Raw genomic sequence first — 18,384 nt, 5'->3', positions numbered from 1 at the left:
TTCTCTGGACACTCTCAGAAGCCGTGCCGTGGTCCTCCGGACTTCTCTGCAGCAGAGCACACACACTCACACAGCTTGCAATGTGGGCATGTCTGCTGTATACTGGAGCCAGCAGACCGATACAGTGCCGGCACCTATCGTTCTGCAGACATGCGTTCCTCTGGCTCTCCCCGGTCACTTCCTGCGGTAGTGCAGGGAGATCGTGTCTCCCTGCTCTACAACGGAGCATGGAGCTTAACTACTATATCAGCGGGCTGTGAACGCTGATATAATTAAAGGGACACTGTAACCTGAATTTGGAGGGAACAATCTTCAGCCATGGAGGCGGGGTTTTTGGGTGTTTGATTCACCCTTTCCTTTACCCGCTGGCTGCATGCTGGCTGCAATATTGGATTGAAGTTCATTCTCTGTCCTCCATAGTATATGCCTGCACAAGGTGCAATCTTGCCTTGTGCAGGCGTGTACTATGGAGGACAGAGAATGAACTTCAATCTAATATTGCAGCCAGCATGCAGCCAGCGGGTAAGGAAAGGGTGAATCAAACACCCAAAAACCCCGCCTCCATGGCTGAAGATTGTTCCCTCCAAATTCAGGTGACAGTGTCCCTTTAAGTGTAGTGTAGCTTCAGGTGGGCCCCTGTGAGCAGTGGGCCCAGGGCGGCTGCACCCTCTGCCACCTTGGTAGCTACGCTACTGGGTCATACACATCGAGTTAAGTTATCACCTGTATTCTGGTAAGCATGATGCTACATTTTTAAGAACTCCACTTCCTTTGTCAAGCAAATAAAGCTGTGTATGGGAGAAATGGCAAACACTTCATGAGGCATTTGTAAGTTGTCATACATGGGAGCGAGAGTTACGTTAATAATGCTGAGACTTTTCTTACAGGGGTATCAGCCATGAACGATATGAAAATTAAAAAAACAAGGTATTTTAAAAAATTAAAATACAGTAACTAAAAAATAATGTATTAATGCATAATTTGTCTGTTCTGACACTTCAAGGGATATTTATAAGGGTAACTCAACCTTGTAGTGAAAGCATAATTGTGCTGCATTGCTTCTGAGAGCACTCTGCACCTATCAACATTTTTGTGAAATGGCAGCTAAAAATATCACCTTATTCAGCCTCTGCACTGCATTCCCTACATTCTTATAGCACCCCCTAACTACCCTTGCATACTCACAAAAACGTTTTTTAATGTCTCCCACGCTGTATGGTAATCTCAGTCCGGTCCAATGGACGTGCTTTCGGGCCTCTGCATCCCTCCTCCCGGCTTCTGCTTGCCATCCTCCTAAAATGGATAAAGATCCACATCACCATGTGACATCTCGCGCCTGCTCAGAAATATTGCTTTCTTCGCCTGTGCAGTATTCTTTTCCCAACTGTGGGCAAAGCCAAAAAACAGAAGTATGCATGTGCTGGCAAACGTAGTTCCGGTACAAGAGCCGGATGTATGTGTATCTGTGCATGACACTTCTGTTTTTTGTCTTTACGTGCTGTTCGGAATAGCAAGGTGCAAAACTCTGTATTTCTGAACAGGCGCGAGATGTCACTCGGCAATGTGGATGATGCAAGAGGCGTCATCAACAAAGTAGAAGTGCAAGTAACAGTTAATAGGAGGGATTAAGAAAGCCCAAAGGCTCGCACATCGGACAGGACTGAGACAATTACCATACAGTGCGGAAGAAACTAAAAATGGTTTTTGGGGAGTATACAAGGGGAGGGAGGGGGGTTTATAAGGATTTAGGAAATTCATAGCAGATGCTTAATAAGGAGATAGCTTTGGCTGCTATGTCACAAAACTGGTGACAGGTTTCATTTAACTTTTGCTACCCACCAAATCCACTCCAAGGTTGAAGTACCGTTCAATATCCATTGTGCATACTCATTCTCTTTTTTTTTTGCAATTGTTTATTCAGAGAGGAAGAGAACTAGAAGTCTAGTGCCATCTATTGGAAGTAGCAATCCTACAAGTCAATGTTGACCCTTTAACGAACCTTGTCACATAACTTAGTATAATAGTGAAACCAGACTCTCAATTTACAGACACCGTGTTTTGAGGTACTGCCCCTTGCAAGTGAAGAGTGGAGATCTGGTTTGGCTGTGTGAGAGGCGTCTGATCGACATCCAAGAAGTATCGTTTCTCCTTGCGGAGAGTGACATGCTAAGCATGCCGAGATGAAGAGACTTAAAGCCGCAATGCTACTCTGGGAAATATGCTAATTATGCAAATTGTCTCGTCAGAAGACGAGGAAGAGAACTAGAACTCTTGTGCCACCTATTGGAAGGTAGCAATCACACAAGTCAATGTCGACCCTGTTAGGGGTCAAGTTCCCGCTTCTGCACAGGGGGAATCTCGAGCCATCTCTGCTGCGGTCTCCCATTCCTGTCCAGCCGCAGTGGAGTCTGCTCAGCGAAGACGTCGGTGCTCAATCTCACTCTGTTCTAAGAGTTACTGCTGCTTCTCCAGCTCCTGCCATTAAAGTCAGTGCTGGTCAGCGGCGAGCGGACTTCTCTGGGACTAAGTCCGTGCCTGCACACACTGAGCATGCCCAGGGCAAGATCTCCTGTTGGAGATCGAGGATCATGTGCTTAGCCTCTGCGGCACATTCCATTGGTCCTCTTGGCAGGTCTTGGAAGGGCAAAAGTTCTGTAGCCACTTCCTGTCCTGCAACTATATAAACTGCGCATGACCGCACGGCCATGCGCTAGTATTGTTTTTAAATTATATGTGTGTGTGTAGATGGATGTATGTCGATGGATAAAAGCTCCTAAATATTCCTCCCTAGAGTTGTTGACTGCTCGCGGATGTTGGTAGCTATCTAGCGCCCGACTAATCATCTGTGCAATACACACATTACAGCGTCCGTTGCTGTGTTCGCCTGTACGGCACCGTGCGCTTGTCTAGCGCTTTCCATACCCAAGCCTGGGTGGTTAGTGGCGTTCGTCAGTGCGGCATTGCTCGCACTTCTGTGCCTATATCTTACTATTCTGTTTCCTTACACACCCAGTTGCGGTGTAGTGCCAGCATGGGTCTAATCGGACTTCAATCCCAGTTGGGATAAAGTTCGCTGACTACTTGCTCGCGCTTTATGTGCGGTACCGCGGTCCTGTGACGTAACAGGATTGCTTCCTCCACGCTGGGTGAGGTTGAACCCACGTGTGTGTACTTTAGAGTACCGCCATATAGTCTGCAATTTACTAGCAGCAGGTTTTCACCTGTACGGTGGACCCCGGACTGCGAACGCATCTATATCCTCTTTCTTAGTGCGTTCCGTCAGTCTAACAGACCCTTTAACAAGTCAATCTCCGCAAGGAGAAACGATACTTCCTGGATATCTTTTTTTTTTTTTTTTTGGGAAATACATAACCTAAAAAATGAATAATGAGGTTATTTGAGCACCCACACTAAATCTGAAATTAAACATCTAGCAGCCAAATTTTAAGGGTGTATTTATGGCTATTGTGAGGCAGCGACCAGTGTTATTTGTAAGGGTCGCTATGTGTCCCCCCAAATTTTCTCAGAAGCGTATTAAGCCCTTGTGATTGCATTGCAGCCTCAGGTATAGCTGTGGTTGCAATGCACAAGAAAAGTGAGTGTTGGCTTTGGGCAAGCTATTTGTTCAAGGCAGTTGTAGGAAAACCTGTCGTGGGCTTTTACTTTGAAACAGACTACAGGAAGGTAGTGTGGTTGGTCCGTTTCCTCCCTGGGACGAGTTTTCAGAGTGGCCTAAGGCCACATATTGTTTAAAACAGGGGTCCCCAACTCCAGTCCTCAAGGCCCACCAACATGTCATGTTTTCAGGATTTCCTTAGTCTTGCCCAGGTAATAATTGCATCACCTGTGCAATGCAAAGGAAATCCTGAAAACATGACCTGTTGGTGGGCCTTGAGGACTGGAGTTGGGGACCCCTGGTTTAAAAAACAAAACTGTGAAGCAGGGTTTGTGTTTGTCAGTCTGGAGTTTGTAGCTAACAGAGCAGTCGGCTCTTCAAAAGCTTAGCCTGTGTGAGAGTAAGGCCGGGACTTGAGAGAAACTAGTGCGAGTCTCGCACATCAATACCCGGCACTCGGGACCGTAGTACATGTATCTCTATGCAGCCATGCAGCCACACACTCCGCTCACGAGTGCCGGTGGCAGTGGCGGGTATTGAGGTGCGAGACTTGTGCGACTTTCTCGCAAGTCTGATCCCGGCCTAACACAGAGCACTGCAGAGTGAACTCCTGGCACCCTGCAGTGGGATACAGTGGTGCAATTGTGAGTTTTTGAGCTTGAACACGTTTTTGCTGTGAACTTTTACAAGGGTCACTGCCTGTCACACTGCACCCACCCCCACTGCACTACACTATTCTGGTTACCTGACTCTCTTTGGTATTAGAATGCACTGATGCAAAATGTGACTCTGCAAAATATGGATGATATACATGTGACTTCGGAAGTTTTTCATGATACATTCAGTGCAATGTTTTCATAGTCCACATTTGCAGCCACAAATAGGACATAATCTACATATTGCACAATGGACATATGGATGTGCCAATCACATTTGTCCTTCATGTGCATTTTCACACCTGTATGTCCTTACCACAAAAGGCTGTACATGTACATTCTTGGCTGCAGATGTAGATAGCCGACAGTTGTTTAAAGGGACACTGTCACCTGAATTTGGAGGGAACAATCTTCAGCCATGGAGGCGGGGTTTTGGGGGTTTTGATTCACCCTTTCCTTACCCGCTGGCTGCATGCTGGCTGCAATATTGGATTGAAGTTCATTCTCTGTCCTCCATAGTACACACCTGCGCAAGGCAAGATTGCACCTTGTGCAGGCATGTACTACGGAGGACAGAGAATGAACTTAAATCCAATATTGCAGCCAGCATGCAGCCAGCGGGTAAGGAAAGGGTGAATCAAAAACCCCAAAACCCCCGCCTCCATGGCTGAAGATTGTTCCCTCCAAATTCAGGTGACAGTGTCCCTTTAATGCAACAGACCCCTGTATAATGGTGAAAGACTGAAGACCAGGTGGGCCAATGAGTTAACACCTTTACTAGCTGTTGATTTATAGGTTTTATAACTACAGAAGGATGGCAAATTGGTAGAACGTGATAGTTTTAGTGATTAATTTAACAGGCAGTGGTCTTCAGCTTGTTAAAACACATTAGAACATGCAGTATGAAAATCTTCTGTGGAGTCACTGACAAGCCTTAACAATTTTAAAGGAGATAGTATTATAAAACACCTTTTTGAAAAGGGCTGCACCCAAGTGGAAATTTTAAGAATGCTAAAAAATGTTCACAATATTTCTGTTTCGTAAGTATTTAAAAACTAATCTTTTATTAAAAAAAACTATGACACCAATAAGTTGTGATGCTAGTTTTCCATGTGCGTAATATACCGTATTTTTCTGACCATAAGACGCCCTTTTTTTCCTCCAAATTTGAGAGGAAAGTGTGGGTGTGTCTTATGGTACCGATGTAACGTGGGGAGGGGCAGCAGTGAGTGGGATTGCACTGGGAGGCAGAAAAATGTCCCTGTTGGCTTCAGGAATCAGCACTGGGGAAACCACATGGTCCCGATCATTAAAGTGCAGTGAATATTCATTAGCTGCTTCCCCGTCCACCTGTCAGCTGAGCAGTGAGTCAGGAGCAGCAAATGAATACTCCTTAACAGGGACACACATGCTGTGTGTCCGGTGGAGGAGGGGGCAGCAGCAGGGGCCAGAGGGGACAAGATTGCTGCATACCTGCCTGCCGTCTTAGTGCTCCAGCACAATGACCTGTGTGATGTCAGGAGTGGGCGGGCTGGAGCATCACATGGCAGCACAGAGCCCTCCCTCTTCTGATGTCATCACAGGTCCTGCAGACACCACACTACAATCTGTAAGCTTACTCCTGTGCTGTGGAGAGGCAACAAGAGGGAGTACTCTGTGCAGTCATGGGATGGGATGCTCCAGCATTTTACCTCACCACAGTGTGGCTGGCTGCCACAATTAAAAGGTTAGTCTTTACAACACACAATAAAGCACTCTGCCACTGCTGTGGTGAACTATAACTCCCAGCATGCCATAGGTTCTGCAGGACATGCTGGGAGTTATAGTTCTCCCAATGGGATCTTAAAGCCGCACACCAGTGTTATTTTTTAGTGCTGGAGTGGTGCTTTAAATATAAGCCCTGTGCCCCCATCCTTATACTCACCCTCCAGCGTCTTCATATAGTACTTTACAGACACCACACTGGTCCCGCAGCTCCATCTTCTACTCGCAGCTTCCAACATAATAACATACTATTATATATAATAACAGCACATATTATAGTATGTTTATGTTATTAAATTTTTTACCACCTTTTTTGCTTCAAATATTTTTTTCCCTATTTTTCACCTCTAAAACCTGGGTGCGTCTTATAGTCCATTGCGTCTTATAGTCCGAAAAATACGGTAAATGCAATTTCCATGTCATTATGGTGAGATTCATTTAATTATATTTATGTTACCACCCAATTTGAGTCCATAATATATATTGCCAAATTTTTCATTACAATGTGGTTATACGCTTCCTAAAAGGGTAGTCATCGAAATGGTGTGTAAATTAGCCTACACAGCTACCACTGGAATTTTTATATATTTGAACGTCACATAGATCATATCTGTTATACACACAGACAATTCAATTCTAACTTCCTTATTAATATAATTTTTGGGGGTTATTTCGACTTTTGCATTAATTTTTTAATTATAACATATGGGTTAACTTTCCAAAACTCAGTAACTGTAATACAGACGTTTATTAACAGAGCTTTATGTTCTAGTAAATTGTTTGTACAGCATCTTTTCACAATTATGCTTCTTTATGGTAACAGATATCAAAATCACTACAGTTTAATTTGTCTTAAAACGTGCAATGTTTTTGGTAACAAAGTTCTTTTCACTGCAATGAAGACTGCAGTAGAACTTGGATTTCTAATAAAAGCAACCCATTCAAATAAATGAATCTCATATTCTGTAAGATATTTGCTGCAACTAAATGTGCCATATGTGAAGGGAGTTTAACCCCAACATTGTTATACTTTTTTCCGTTTAACACAGCACACGTGTTAAAAGAATGACTTTGTTTTCATTGTTATCTGCTGCAAGTGAATAAATCTGGATAGAACCTCCATTAATGACAGCACAGAATTTGATCAGATGTGCAAAGTCACTAACATTTTCATGTTTTTGGACTTATAATATACACAGTAATCATATCAATTTGCTAGTTATAGAAAATAATTTCCAGTCATATTGTTTTTAATAATTAGCAATAGGTCTAATGTAATGATTGCCAGTGAATCTGTTTCAAGAATTTAAGGCCGTGTTTTTTTTAAATTTATTTATTTATTTAGACAACGCCATTTAAGAAGAATACTGCAAAAACTTGGCTTAAAGCGAAGAAGTGATGAAAGATCAATATCCACAATTTTCAGTGCTGTGAAGGTACGGTTGTCATCAGTGATTTATACAAAATGATTATGTGATGTGCTACAATGTGCAGCATTATCTGTACTGGAGATAATGTTCTGTTTTTTCCCTTCTACACTATCGACTGAAATAGAGCCATGTGCTCATAAAACAGCTCTACCATCTTAGATGTCTGACTATAAAACAAAAAACTATTTTGGATATATTTTGCCTACTTTTACAATGTTTTCTTGATTTGCAAAATTCTGTAGCTTGTCAGTTTATTGATTTATATATTATTTGCCTGATGCACCTTGACATTTGTTTGCACTGCTGCGTATATGCATCTTCCAGTTTATCTGATGAAGGTCTCATTGCTTACAAATATTCATAATCTGTGAAACCTGGGAATCAACACAATAAAAGAGAGAACTTTTTTTCCTTATAAATGCATCTAATGATATGATGCACCTCTGTTTTTATAGAAGTAAAATAAAAAATGAGGATATTTTCATTAGACCTCAGATCAGACACCACCAATGTTAAGTAAACCTCACATTGGACCCTGAAATTTTAAACAGAGCTCAGATCAGATCCCCCCCATTATTAAATCAGACACCTCCACTCCAATATTTTTCTGACTTCAGATAAGCCAAATCTTAATCAGACCTCTTTCAACCAATCAAACCTCCCTCAAATTGAAGCCTGCAATCAGACTTCTCTAATACTTATGAGAACAAAGATCAGACCCCACCAAACAGACCTTCGCCTTAATTATAACCCTTCCACACATTATACCTCCTCAAAAGTTATTAGTCCTCAGATCTGCCAGCACCTCCATTCAGATGCACCTTTCACCTTTAATCATACCCTAAATGTTTAACAGACCTCGGATCAGACCCCCAATAGTACTGAGTACTACTCAGCAATTAGATCATAATGAAAAAAAGGTAACTCTCCTGACTCAGACATTCAGGGTGCTGCATTCTGAAGTGATGTCACATAGTGTAAAGTTTAGTCTAAAGGTACCTTCACACTAAAGCCCCCGTCACACACAGCGAGATCGCTGCTGAGTCACAAGTTTTGTGACGCAACAGCGACCTCAGTAGCGATCTCGCTATGTGTGACACGTAGCAGCGATCAGGCCCCTGCTGTGAGATCGCTGGTCGTGTCGGAATGGCCTGGGCCATTTTTTGATCGTTGCGGTCCCGCTGGGTAGCACACATCGCTGTGTTTGACACCTTACCAACGACCTCGCTGACAGGACGTCCCATTGAATCATCATGAAATAGCATCGTTGTACAGGTCGCTACAGTTCGCCGCATCGCTGCTGCGTCGTTGGGGAGATCGCACTGTGTGACATCTCACCAGCGACCACATAGCGACGCTTGAGCGATCCCTGACAGGTCGTATCGTTGTCGGAATCGCTCAAGCGTCGCTATGTGTGACGGGGCCTTCAACGACGCTGCAGCGATCCAGACAACGATCCGGATCGCTGCAGCGTCGCTGTTTGGTCGCTGGAGAGCTGTCACACAGACAGCTCTCCAGCGACCAACGATGCCGGTAACCAGGGTAAACATCGGGTTACTAAGCGCAGGGCCGCGCTTAGTAACCCGATGTTTACCCTGGTTACCATCCTAAAAGTAAAAAAAACAAACGCTACATACTTACCTACCGCTGTCTGTCCCCGGCGCTGTGCTTCTCTGCTCTGGCTGTGAGCGCCGGGCAGCCGGAAAGCAGAGCGGTGACGTCACCGCTCTGCTTTCCGGCCGCTGTGCTCACAGCCAGAGCAGAGAAGCAGAGCGCCGGGGACAGACAGCCGAAGTTAAGTATGTAGCGTTTGTTTTTTTACTTTTAGGATGGTAACCAGGGTAAACATCGGGTTACTAAGCGCGGCCCTGCGCTTAGTAACCCGATGTTTACCCTGGTTACCAGCGAAGACATCGCTGAATCGGTGTCACACACACCGATTCAGCGATGTCAGCGGGAGAGCCAGCGACCAAAGAAAGGTCTGGCCCTCTAGCCCCGACCAACGACATCACAGCAGGATTCTGATCGCTGCTGTGTGTCAAACTAAACGATATCGCTAGCGAGGACACTGCAACGTCACGGATCGCTAGCGATATCGTTTAGTGTGAAGGTACCTTTAGCCTATACGTCCTTCACTTTATGTTAGAAATCAGAGCAGCGCTGTGACCAGGACAACAACAAAAGGGGGCGGTAAGTAGGACCGTAACTTGCTTCTTACTCCTCTTCCTGACTCACCACGCTGGCTCCAGATCCCCGACCCCGCTCATAGCACTGGATCCCATATCTTGCTAACTTCTTTTTTATAAAACGCACCTTAATTTCTCTACCATTTTTTGCATCTAATAAAAGAAAAAAAATCGGTTCATTGCATTCAATCAGAAATCATATTATTTCTGTGTCTGTAGTTACAATTTGCATATTATCTGCACTACGTTTTAGTAAATTTACATTTATATTTTTATATTTTATTTTAGATATATTTACAAAAGTATTTTTACCCACTTGAAATTCTGCACTCATATCTGGCAATAGCATTTAGTTCATTACATAGCAGTTTGGGTGCATGTTCACAAGTAGGCTATGAGACCAAGTCATGTCTATGTATGCCCCTGAATCATATTCATTATGTTGTATACATGTGCAAATTGAATCTTAGACTATTTTTTTAATAGCCATGCCACCATTCCACATTCCTTTGTTGATAGTCATTACTTCCCAAAATACTGCATTGCTGTCATGATCAAGACCTGGTTTTTCCTGTCTCTCCTTTTCCTTGTCTGTTCATGTCAGGGGTTAATTTTTCTATGGTATCGACCTTGCTTGCTGACTACTCTGCTACCACCTGGTGTAGTTCTTCTCTGTGCAGGACTTCGGTTCATTCTCCACTGTGCTGCCATCTAGTAGAGCTTGCACTACTCAGCAGCCACCAGCAGTGCTGCAGTGTGACAATTGCAATACAACATAGCATAAAAAAATCTGCTACCTTTCATAGTGATGGAATACACAGATATAATGAGTATTATTCTTCTTACTTAGGCCGGCGTCACACTTGCGAGTTTTACGGACGTAAGAGCGCAGAAACTACGTCCGTAAAACTCGCATAACATGTGGCACAATTATTCTCTATGCCCCTGCTCCTATCTGCCGTATTTTCCTGATCAGTATTATACGGCTTTCTACGGCCGTAGAAAATCGCTAAATGCTGCGTTTGTCACCGTATTGCGCAAAGAAAACGCCAATGAAAGTCTATGGAAGCCCCAAAAATACGGATTACACACAGACCAGCAGTGTGATTTGCGAGGAATACGCAGCGCTGTTAGCAAGAAAAGCCGGTAATTCATTGCGGTGTACAGTAAAATCACACTGACAGCTTACAATAGAATAGGTGGAATAAATGTGTACACATAGAATAGGTATATATATATATATATGTCAGTGAGACACATATATGTATATATATTATTACTTCATACAGCACGAGATAGCAGAAAGCCGGTAATTCAATTACCGGCTTTTGCTATCTCCTTCCTAAACCCGACATGATATGAGACATGATTACATACAGTAAACCATCTCATATCCCCTTTTTTTTGCATATTCCACACTACTAATGTTAGTAGTGTGTATATGCAAAATTTGGCCGTTCTAGCTATTAAAATAAAATAACGGGTTAAATGGCGGAAAAAATTGGCGTTGGCTCCCGCGCAATTTTCTCCGCCAGAGTAGTAAAGCCAGTGACTGAGGGCAGATATTAATAGCCTGGAGAGGGACCATGGTTATTGCCCCCCCTGGCTAAAAACACCTGCCCCCAGCCACCCCAGAAAAGGCACATCTGGAAGATGCGACTATTCTGGCACTTGGCCACTCTCTTCCCATTCCCGTGTGACATTAAGCCAAATTAATAATGGAGAGGCGTCAATTATGACACCTATCCATTATTAATCCAATTGCAGCTGCTCAAGGCTGCAAAACCCCAGCGAATGAAGGTAAAGTAGGTCAGTGACCTATATTTAGCTTCATTTGCGGTGAGGCTCCCTCTGCTGGCTGTCCCTAGATCATGGGAACTTTCCTAGAAAGCTCCCTGGCTCGAGTTCATATGAGGACAACCAGCAGAGGGCACCTCTTATGATCTCGAGCCTGGGAGCTTTCTAGGAAAGTTCCCACGATCTAGGGACAGCCAGCAGAGGGCGCCTCACCGCAAATGAAGCTATATATAGGTCATTGACCTACTTTACCTTCATTCTCCGGGGTTTTGCAGCCATGAGCAGCTGCATTAGCAAAGCTCGTGGCTGCAAAATATTTTAACCCCTTCAGATGGATTTACATCGTTGGACGTTTCAGACGTTTTTTAGTTACAGATCGAGGGTCTTCAGTGAGTGGTTTGGGCGTAGAATAAATTATTCCAACAACCTTTGTGATTTTTTACATTAAAATAATTTTTAATAATGTGTTTGTGTGTTTTTTAACCCTTTACTAGTATTGGATTAATAATGGATAGGTGTCATAATTGACGCCTCTCCATTATTAATTTGGCTTAATGTCACCTTACAATAGCAAGGTGGCATTAACCCTTCATTACCCCATATCCCACCGCTACACGGGAATGGGAAGAGAGTGGCCAAGTGCCAGAATAGGCGCATCTTCCAGATGTGCCTTTTCTGGGGTGGCTGGGGGCAGATGTTTTTAGCCAGGGGGGGGGCAATAACCATGGACCCTCTCCAGGCTATTAATGTCTGCCCTCAGTCACTGGCTTTACTACTCTGGCGGAGAAAATTGTGCGGGAGCCCACGCCAATTTTTTCCGCCATTTAACCCTTTAATAGCTAGAACTGCAAAATTTGGCATATACACACTACTGACATTAGTAGTGTGGAATATGCAAAAAAAATGGTGATATGAGATGGTTTACTGTATGTAAACCATGTCTCATATCATGTCGGGTTTAGGAAGTAGAAAGCAAAAGCCGGTAATTGAATTACCGGCTTTCTGCTATCTCGTGCTGTATGAAGTAATAATATATATACATATATGTGTCTACTGACATATATATATATATATATATATATATATATATGTATATATATATATATATATATAGACAGTATATATGTTTTGTTTTGTTTTTTACACATGGATCCCTTGTATATCCGTATGTCGGTTCTGCAAGCCTGCGATAAAAACACGCAGTACGGATGCCATACGGATTACATACGGAGGATGCCATGCGCAAAAAACGCTGACACACCCTGCCTACGGAGGAGCTACGGACCACTATTTTCGGGACTTTCAGCGTATTACGGCCGTATTTTCATACGCTGTGTGTGACGCCGGCCTTATTCAGATAAAAACGCATATCAAGACCACACTGCTCTCATCATCAGGCAGTTGCCTGACTCTAAAGCGGTACATATTGTTTTAATCTTAAGGAATAAGAAAAATCATATTCATCAAATCTGTTGACTCTAGTACGTTAGTCATCTTTTTTTGTGGTTTGATTAAAATGTTTATTAACATGTTATGTGATATACTTCCCTAGGGAAAGATATTTCTTTGCCATAGAAAACCGATGTACAGTTGTGTTTTTTTTTTTTGTTTTTTTTTTTTGTTTTTTACCAAAACTATAACACCATTGCTTTGGGAGTCAGTCTTCAGTTATGGGTTTTGCTTTTATGTGTTTGCTTACAAACTCTGGTATTTACGGTAAGCATTAAAAAAGGTTCCTTATGGAACATGAATATTATTTTAGTGTAGAATGACCATCAGCACTTGAGACCAACCGATATATTTGGTTGGATTGATTATTTACTTGGTAAAGTTCCTTAATGTTCAATTATCAATGTTTACCAATAATTTTATTTTCTCTGTATATTTCATGAAAGGTTGAACTTCAGCACTGGTCACCAGCTAAAGGAATTCGCGCCATGCATAGACGAATCAGAGACGAGAGAAAAATACAGCCTTGCTATAGGTTAGTAATTTAATTCAAAATCCATTTTATTTTACATTGAAAAAACAAGGATAGTTGTAAAGTTCTGCAACATAAAACCTACTCTGGCAGCTGTTTTCACCAAGACACATTGCAGACAGTCATGTTTAGACACATGGGTTTTGTTTTTGGTTATGCAAGTGCCCTCAAGACAGTTCCTCAATTTGAACAGACGTATTACGCCATGTTCAGTATTTGATCAGTATTTCTCATCAGTATTTGTACACAAAACCAGAAGAGGATAAAAAATCTAGAAGTGGTTACATGTTTATATTACACTTTCATGTGATTGTTCCACTCCAGATTTTGGATACAAATACTGATGTGAAATACTTAAGGTACCTTCACACATAACGATATCGTTAACGATATCGTTGCTATTTGTGACGTAGCAACGATATCGTTAATGAAATCGTTATGTGTGACAGCGACCAACGATCAGGCCCCTGCTGGGAGATCGTTGGTCGCTGAGGAAAGTCCAGAACTTTATTTCGTCGCTGGACTCCCTGGAGACATCGCTGGATCGGCGTGTGTGACACCAATCCAGCGATGTCTTCACTGGTAACCAGGGTAAACATCGGGTAACTAAGCGCAGGGCCGCGCTTAGTAACCCGATGTTTACCCTGGTTACCATGCTAAAAGTAAAAAAAAACAAACACTACATACTTACCTACCGCTGTCTGTCCTCCAGCGCTGCGCTCTGCACTCCTCCTGTACTGGCTGTGAGCCGGAAAGCAGAGCGGTGACGTCACCGCTCTGCTTTCCGGCTCCCAGACAGTACAAGAGGAGAGCAGAGAAGCAGAGCACAGCGCTGGAGGACAGACGGCTGTAGGTAAGTATGTAGTGTTTGTTTTTTTTTACTTTTAGCATGGTAACCAGGGTAAACATCGGGTTACTAAGCGCGGCCCTGCGCTTAGTTACCCGATGTTTACCCTGGTTACCGGCATCGTTGGTCGCTGGAGAGCGGTCTGTGTGACAGCTCTCCAGCGACCAAACAGCGACGCTGCAGCGATCCGGATTGTTGTCGGTATCGCTGCAGCGTCGCTAAATGTGAAGGGGCCTTTACCAAATACTGATCAGCTCTCTGCTTTTTGTTGGTTTACAAGCCAAACTTTCTGCTTTTGACTACAGACTGCTTTGTTTTGAATGATTTAGATATCATTTTAAGCAGAGTGGATGTTGTAGATCTCTTAAGGTACCTTCACACTAAATGATATCGCTAGCGATCCGTGACGTTGCAGCGTCCTCGCTAGCGATATCGTTTAGTTTGACACGCAGCAGCGATCAGAATCCTGCTGTGATGTCGTTGGTCGGGGCTAGAAGGCCAGAACTTTCTTTGGTCGCTGGCTCTCCCGCTGACATCGCTGAATCGGTGTGTGTGACGCCGATTCAGCGATGTCTTCACTGGTAACCAGGGTAAACATCGGGTTACTAAGCGCAGGGCCGCGCTTAGTAACCCAATGTTTACCATGGATACCATCCTAAAAGTAAAAAAAACAAACGCTTCATACTTACCTTCGGCTGTCTGTCCCCGGCGCTCTGCTTCTCTGCTCTGGCTGTGAGCACAGCGGCCGGAAATCAGAGCGGTGACGTCACCGCTCTGCTTTCCGGCCGCTGTGCTCACAGCCAGTGCAGAGAAGCAGAGCGCCGGGGACAGACAGCCGAAGGTAAGTATGAAGCGTTTGTTTTTTTTACTTTTAGGATGGTATCCATGGTAAACATTGGGTTACTAAGCGCGGCCCTGCGCTTAGTAACCCGATGTTTACCCTGGTTACCGGCATCGTTGGTCGCTGGAGAGCTGTCTGTGTGACAGCTCTCCAGCGACCAAACAGCGACGCTGCAGCGATCCGGATCGTTGTCTGGATCGCTGCAGCGTCATTTAGTGTGAAGGTACCTTTAGGCTATATTCACACTTTGCGGATTTTGCTGCGGATCCGCAGCGGATTTGACCGCTGCGGATCCGCAGCAGTTTCCCATGAGTTTACATTTCAATGTAAACCTATGGGAAACAAAAAACGCTGTGCACATGCTGCAGAAAAATCCGCGCGGAAACGCTGCGGATTACATTCCGCAGCATGTCACTTCTTTTCTGCGGATTTTCAGCTGCTCCAATAGAAAACTGCAGTTGAAAATCCGCAGAAGAAAACGCAGTAAAAACCGCGATAAATCCGCAGTGAAAACGCGCTGCGGTTTTCACTGCGGATTTTGGAATTCTGCTGCGGAAAAATCCGCAGTGGAATCTGCAAAGTGTGAACATAGCCTTAGGCTACCCTCACGTCTATATGCTGATTAGTCAGTTTCCTATTTGTGGTAAAGTGATTCCTGAACTGATTCCATCATTTTCTCTGGTTTTGTTCTGGCACTTCTGTTTTCAAGCCAGATGTCAAATTGTATCAAACTTACAAGTACTGCATCAATCTTGGTTGTAAAGGGTTTGAAAAATATTTCCAGATCGTGGTCTATCTGTAGTAATACATTAAAGCAACTAGACTTTTTTGTTTTCCTTGACAATCCCATGCTATTTATCTAACTGAAGAAGTTTTTTGGATTACTTTTACTTGCTATGTTAATGAGCCTCTCTCTGTCCACTTTCAATGCAATGCCTTTATCTGTTTTTTCATTTTTTTTTTGCTCCTGACAGTGTTTTAGTGCTTTCTCACTACCTTCCTTGTAATGTAATTCCTTTCTTTTCAGTTTTATTGTCCCCCTTTCCATTTCTGTTTATCCACATTGCCTTTTTCCCTGTTCACAGCCATTGTATTCATATATGGTGTGTATTGTTCACAATGCAATTTGTGTATGCTTTTAAAAATATCTAATTTAGTTTACATAAAGAAAACATACTGTATATACTCGAGTATAAGCTGAGATTTTCAGCCCAAATTTTTGGGCTGAAAGTGCCCCTCTCGGCTTATACTCGAGTCACGGTATCGGTGAGGGCGGCGGGTGAGGGGGAGAGGGCGCTGAGGCATACTTACCTAGTCCCGGCGATCCTGGCGCTCCACCTGCCGTCCCACGGTCTACGGGTGCTGCAGCTCTTCCCCTCTTCAGCGGTCACATGGGACCGCTCATTAGAAAAATGAATATGGACTCCACTCCCATAGGGGTGGAGCCACATATTCATTTCTCTAATCAGCAGTAATGGTGACCGCTGATAGAGGAAGAGGCTGCGGCACCGAAGACCAGCTGTGCGGGAGAAGGAGTGGGATGCCGGGACCAGGTAAGTATCGCATTTTTACCTGTCCACATTCCAGCCTCCGGGCATTGCTCCATCTTCCTGGCGCCGCTCCATCTTCCCGGCGTCTCTCCGCTCTGACTGTGCAGGTCAAAGGGCGCGATGACGCATATAGTGTGCACGGCGCCCTCTGCCTGATCAGTCAGTGCGGCGAGACTCCTGGACGAGACGCCGGGACCTGCAAGCAAGAGGTGAGTATGTGTTTTTTTTTTTTTGTTTTTTTTTGCAGCAGCAGCAATGGCAGAGCTTTCTATGGTACATCAATGGGGCAATAATGAATGGTGCAGAGCACTATATGGCACAGCTATGGGACAAAAATGAACGGTGCAGAGCACTATATGGCACAGCTATGGGGCAATAATGAACGGTGCAGAGCACTATATGGCACAGCTATGGGGCAATAATGAACGGTGTAGAGCACTATATGGCACAGCTATGGGGCAATAATGAACGGTGCAGAGCACTATATCGCACAGCTTTGGGGCAATAATGAACGGTGCAGAGCACTATATGGCACAGTTATGGGGCAATAATGAACGGTGCAGAGCACTATATGGCAGAGCTATGGGACAAAAATGAACGGTGCAGAGCACTATATGGCACAGCTATGGGGCAATAATGAACGGTGCAGAGCACTATATGGCACAGCTATGGGGCAATAATGAATGGTGCAGAGCACTATATGGCACAGCTATGGGACAAAAACGAACGGTGCAGAGCACTATATGGCACAGCTATGGGGCAATAATGAACGGTGCAGAGCACTATATGGCACCGCTATGGGGCAATAATGAACGGTGCAGAGCACTATATGGCACACCTATGGGACAAAAACGAACGGTGCAGAGCACTATATGGCACAGCTATGGGGCAATAATGAATGGTGCAGAGCACTATATGGCACAGCTATGGGGCAATAATGAACGGTGCAGAGCACTATATGGCAGAGCTATGGGACAAAAATGAACGGTGCAGAGCACTATATGGCACAGCTATGGGGCAATAATGAACAGTGCAGAGCATTGTATATGGGGCACAGCATTATATGTGGCACATTTTTATATAGAGCATCTTACGAGGCCCATCATGAACTGTATGGAGCATTATACGGGGCTCCTGATTCAATATGGATATTCAAAAACACTTAACCTACTGATGTCTCAATTAATTTTACTTTTATTGGTATCTAATTTTATTTTCGACATTTAGCGGTAGCTACTGCATTTTCCACCCTAGGCTTATACTCGAGTCAATAAGTTTTCACAGTTTTTTTGTGACAAAATTAGGGGGGTCGGCTTATACTCTAGTACATACGGTAATTTAGTTTATGCATTTTATTTCGGAGGACTTTTTCCCACTTTGTGAGGCTAATTGTTTCTCTAAGCAGCTGCAATTTTCATTTCAGAAGTTCTGTGGTTTGGTGCCTCCCTGAAAAAACTACCTTTTGAATGACAATTGTAAGGTTATTATGTTATGGTCACTATTTACGTCAATCTACACATCAGTTATTCTATCAGGCCTTTTGGTTAATGCTATGTCCAGTAAGGCAGTCCTTATAGTTGGATATTTTTTAAATTGGGAAGTTAAACTGTCTTCTTTTATTCATAAGAACCTGTTTCCTCTTTCAGATTTACAGGATTCAGTTTCACAGTCTATATCCAAGTACTTGAAATCACCCATACTAATGACCTTTGCTGT

The 18,384-nt window shown here is 43.7% G+C and overlaps 1 protein-coding gene across 3 annotated transcripts in view; it reads left to right on the top strand.

The window, feature by feature from the left end:
• Positions 1 to 887: 887 nt before the first annotated feature.
• The window catches only part of LOC138673126 (uncharacterized), a 35,778-nt gene continuing 18,281 nt past the window's right edge, over positions 888 to 18,384 (top strand). The window contains exons 1-3 of one of the 3 annotated variants that reach the window (XM_069761749.1): positions 888 to 927; positions 7,382 to 7,472; positions 13,345 to 13,433. In XM_069761749.1, coding sequence (XP_069617850.1) covers positions 899 to 927; positions 7,382 to 7,472; positions 13,345 to 13,433 — 209 coding nt within the window. In that variant the 5' untranslated portion in view covers positions 888 to 898. Of the gene's footprint in view, positions 928 to 5,236; positions 5,313 to 5,863; positions 5,999 to 7,381; positions 7,473 to 13,344; positions 13,434 to 18,384 lie in introns of those variants that run through there. The other 2 variants (XM_069761748.1, XM_069761747.1) reach the window with 2 other exon arrangements.

Source organism: Ranitomeya imitator, chromosome 3, assembly GCF_032444005.1.
Source record: "Ranitomeya imitator isolate aRanImi1 chromosome 3, aRanImi1.pri, whole genome shotgun sequence".
Lineage (NCBI taxonomy): Eukaryota > Metazoa > Chordata > Amphibia > Anura > Dendrobatidae > Ranitomeya > Ranitomeya imitator.
The sequence above is the reverse complement of the archived record's forward strand: the minus strand, read 5'-3'. Positions and strand labels throughout refer to the sequence as shown.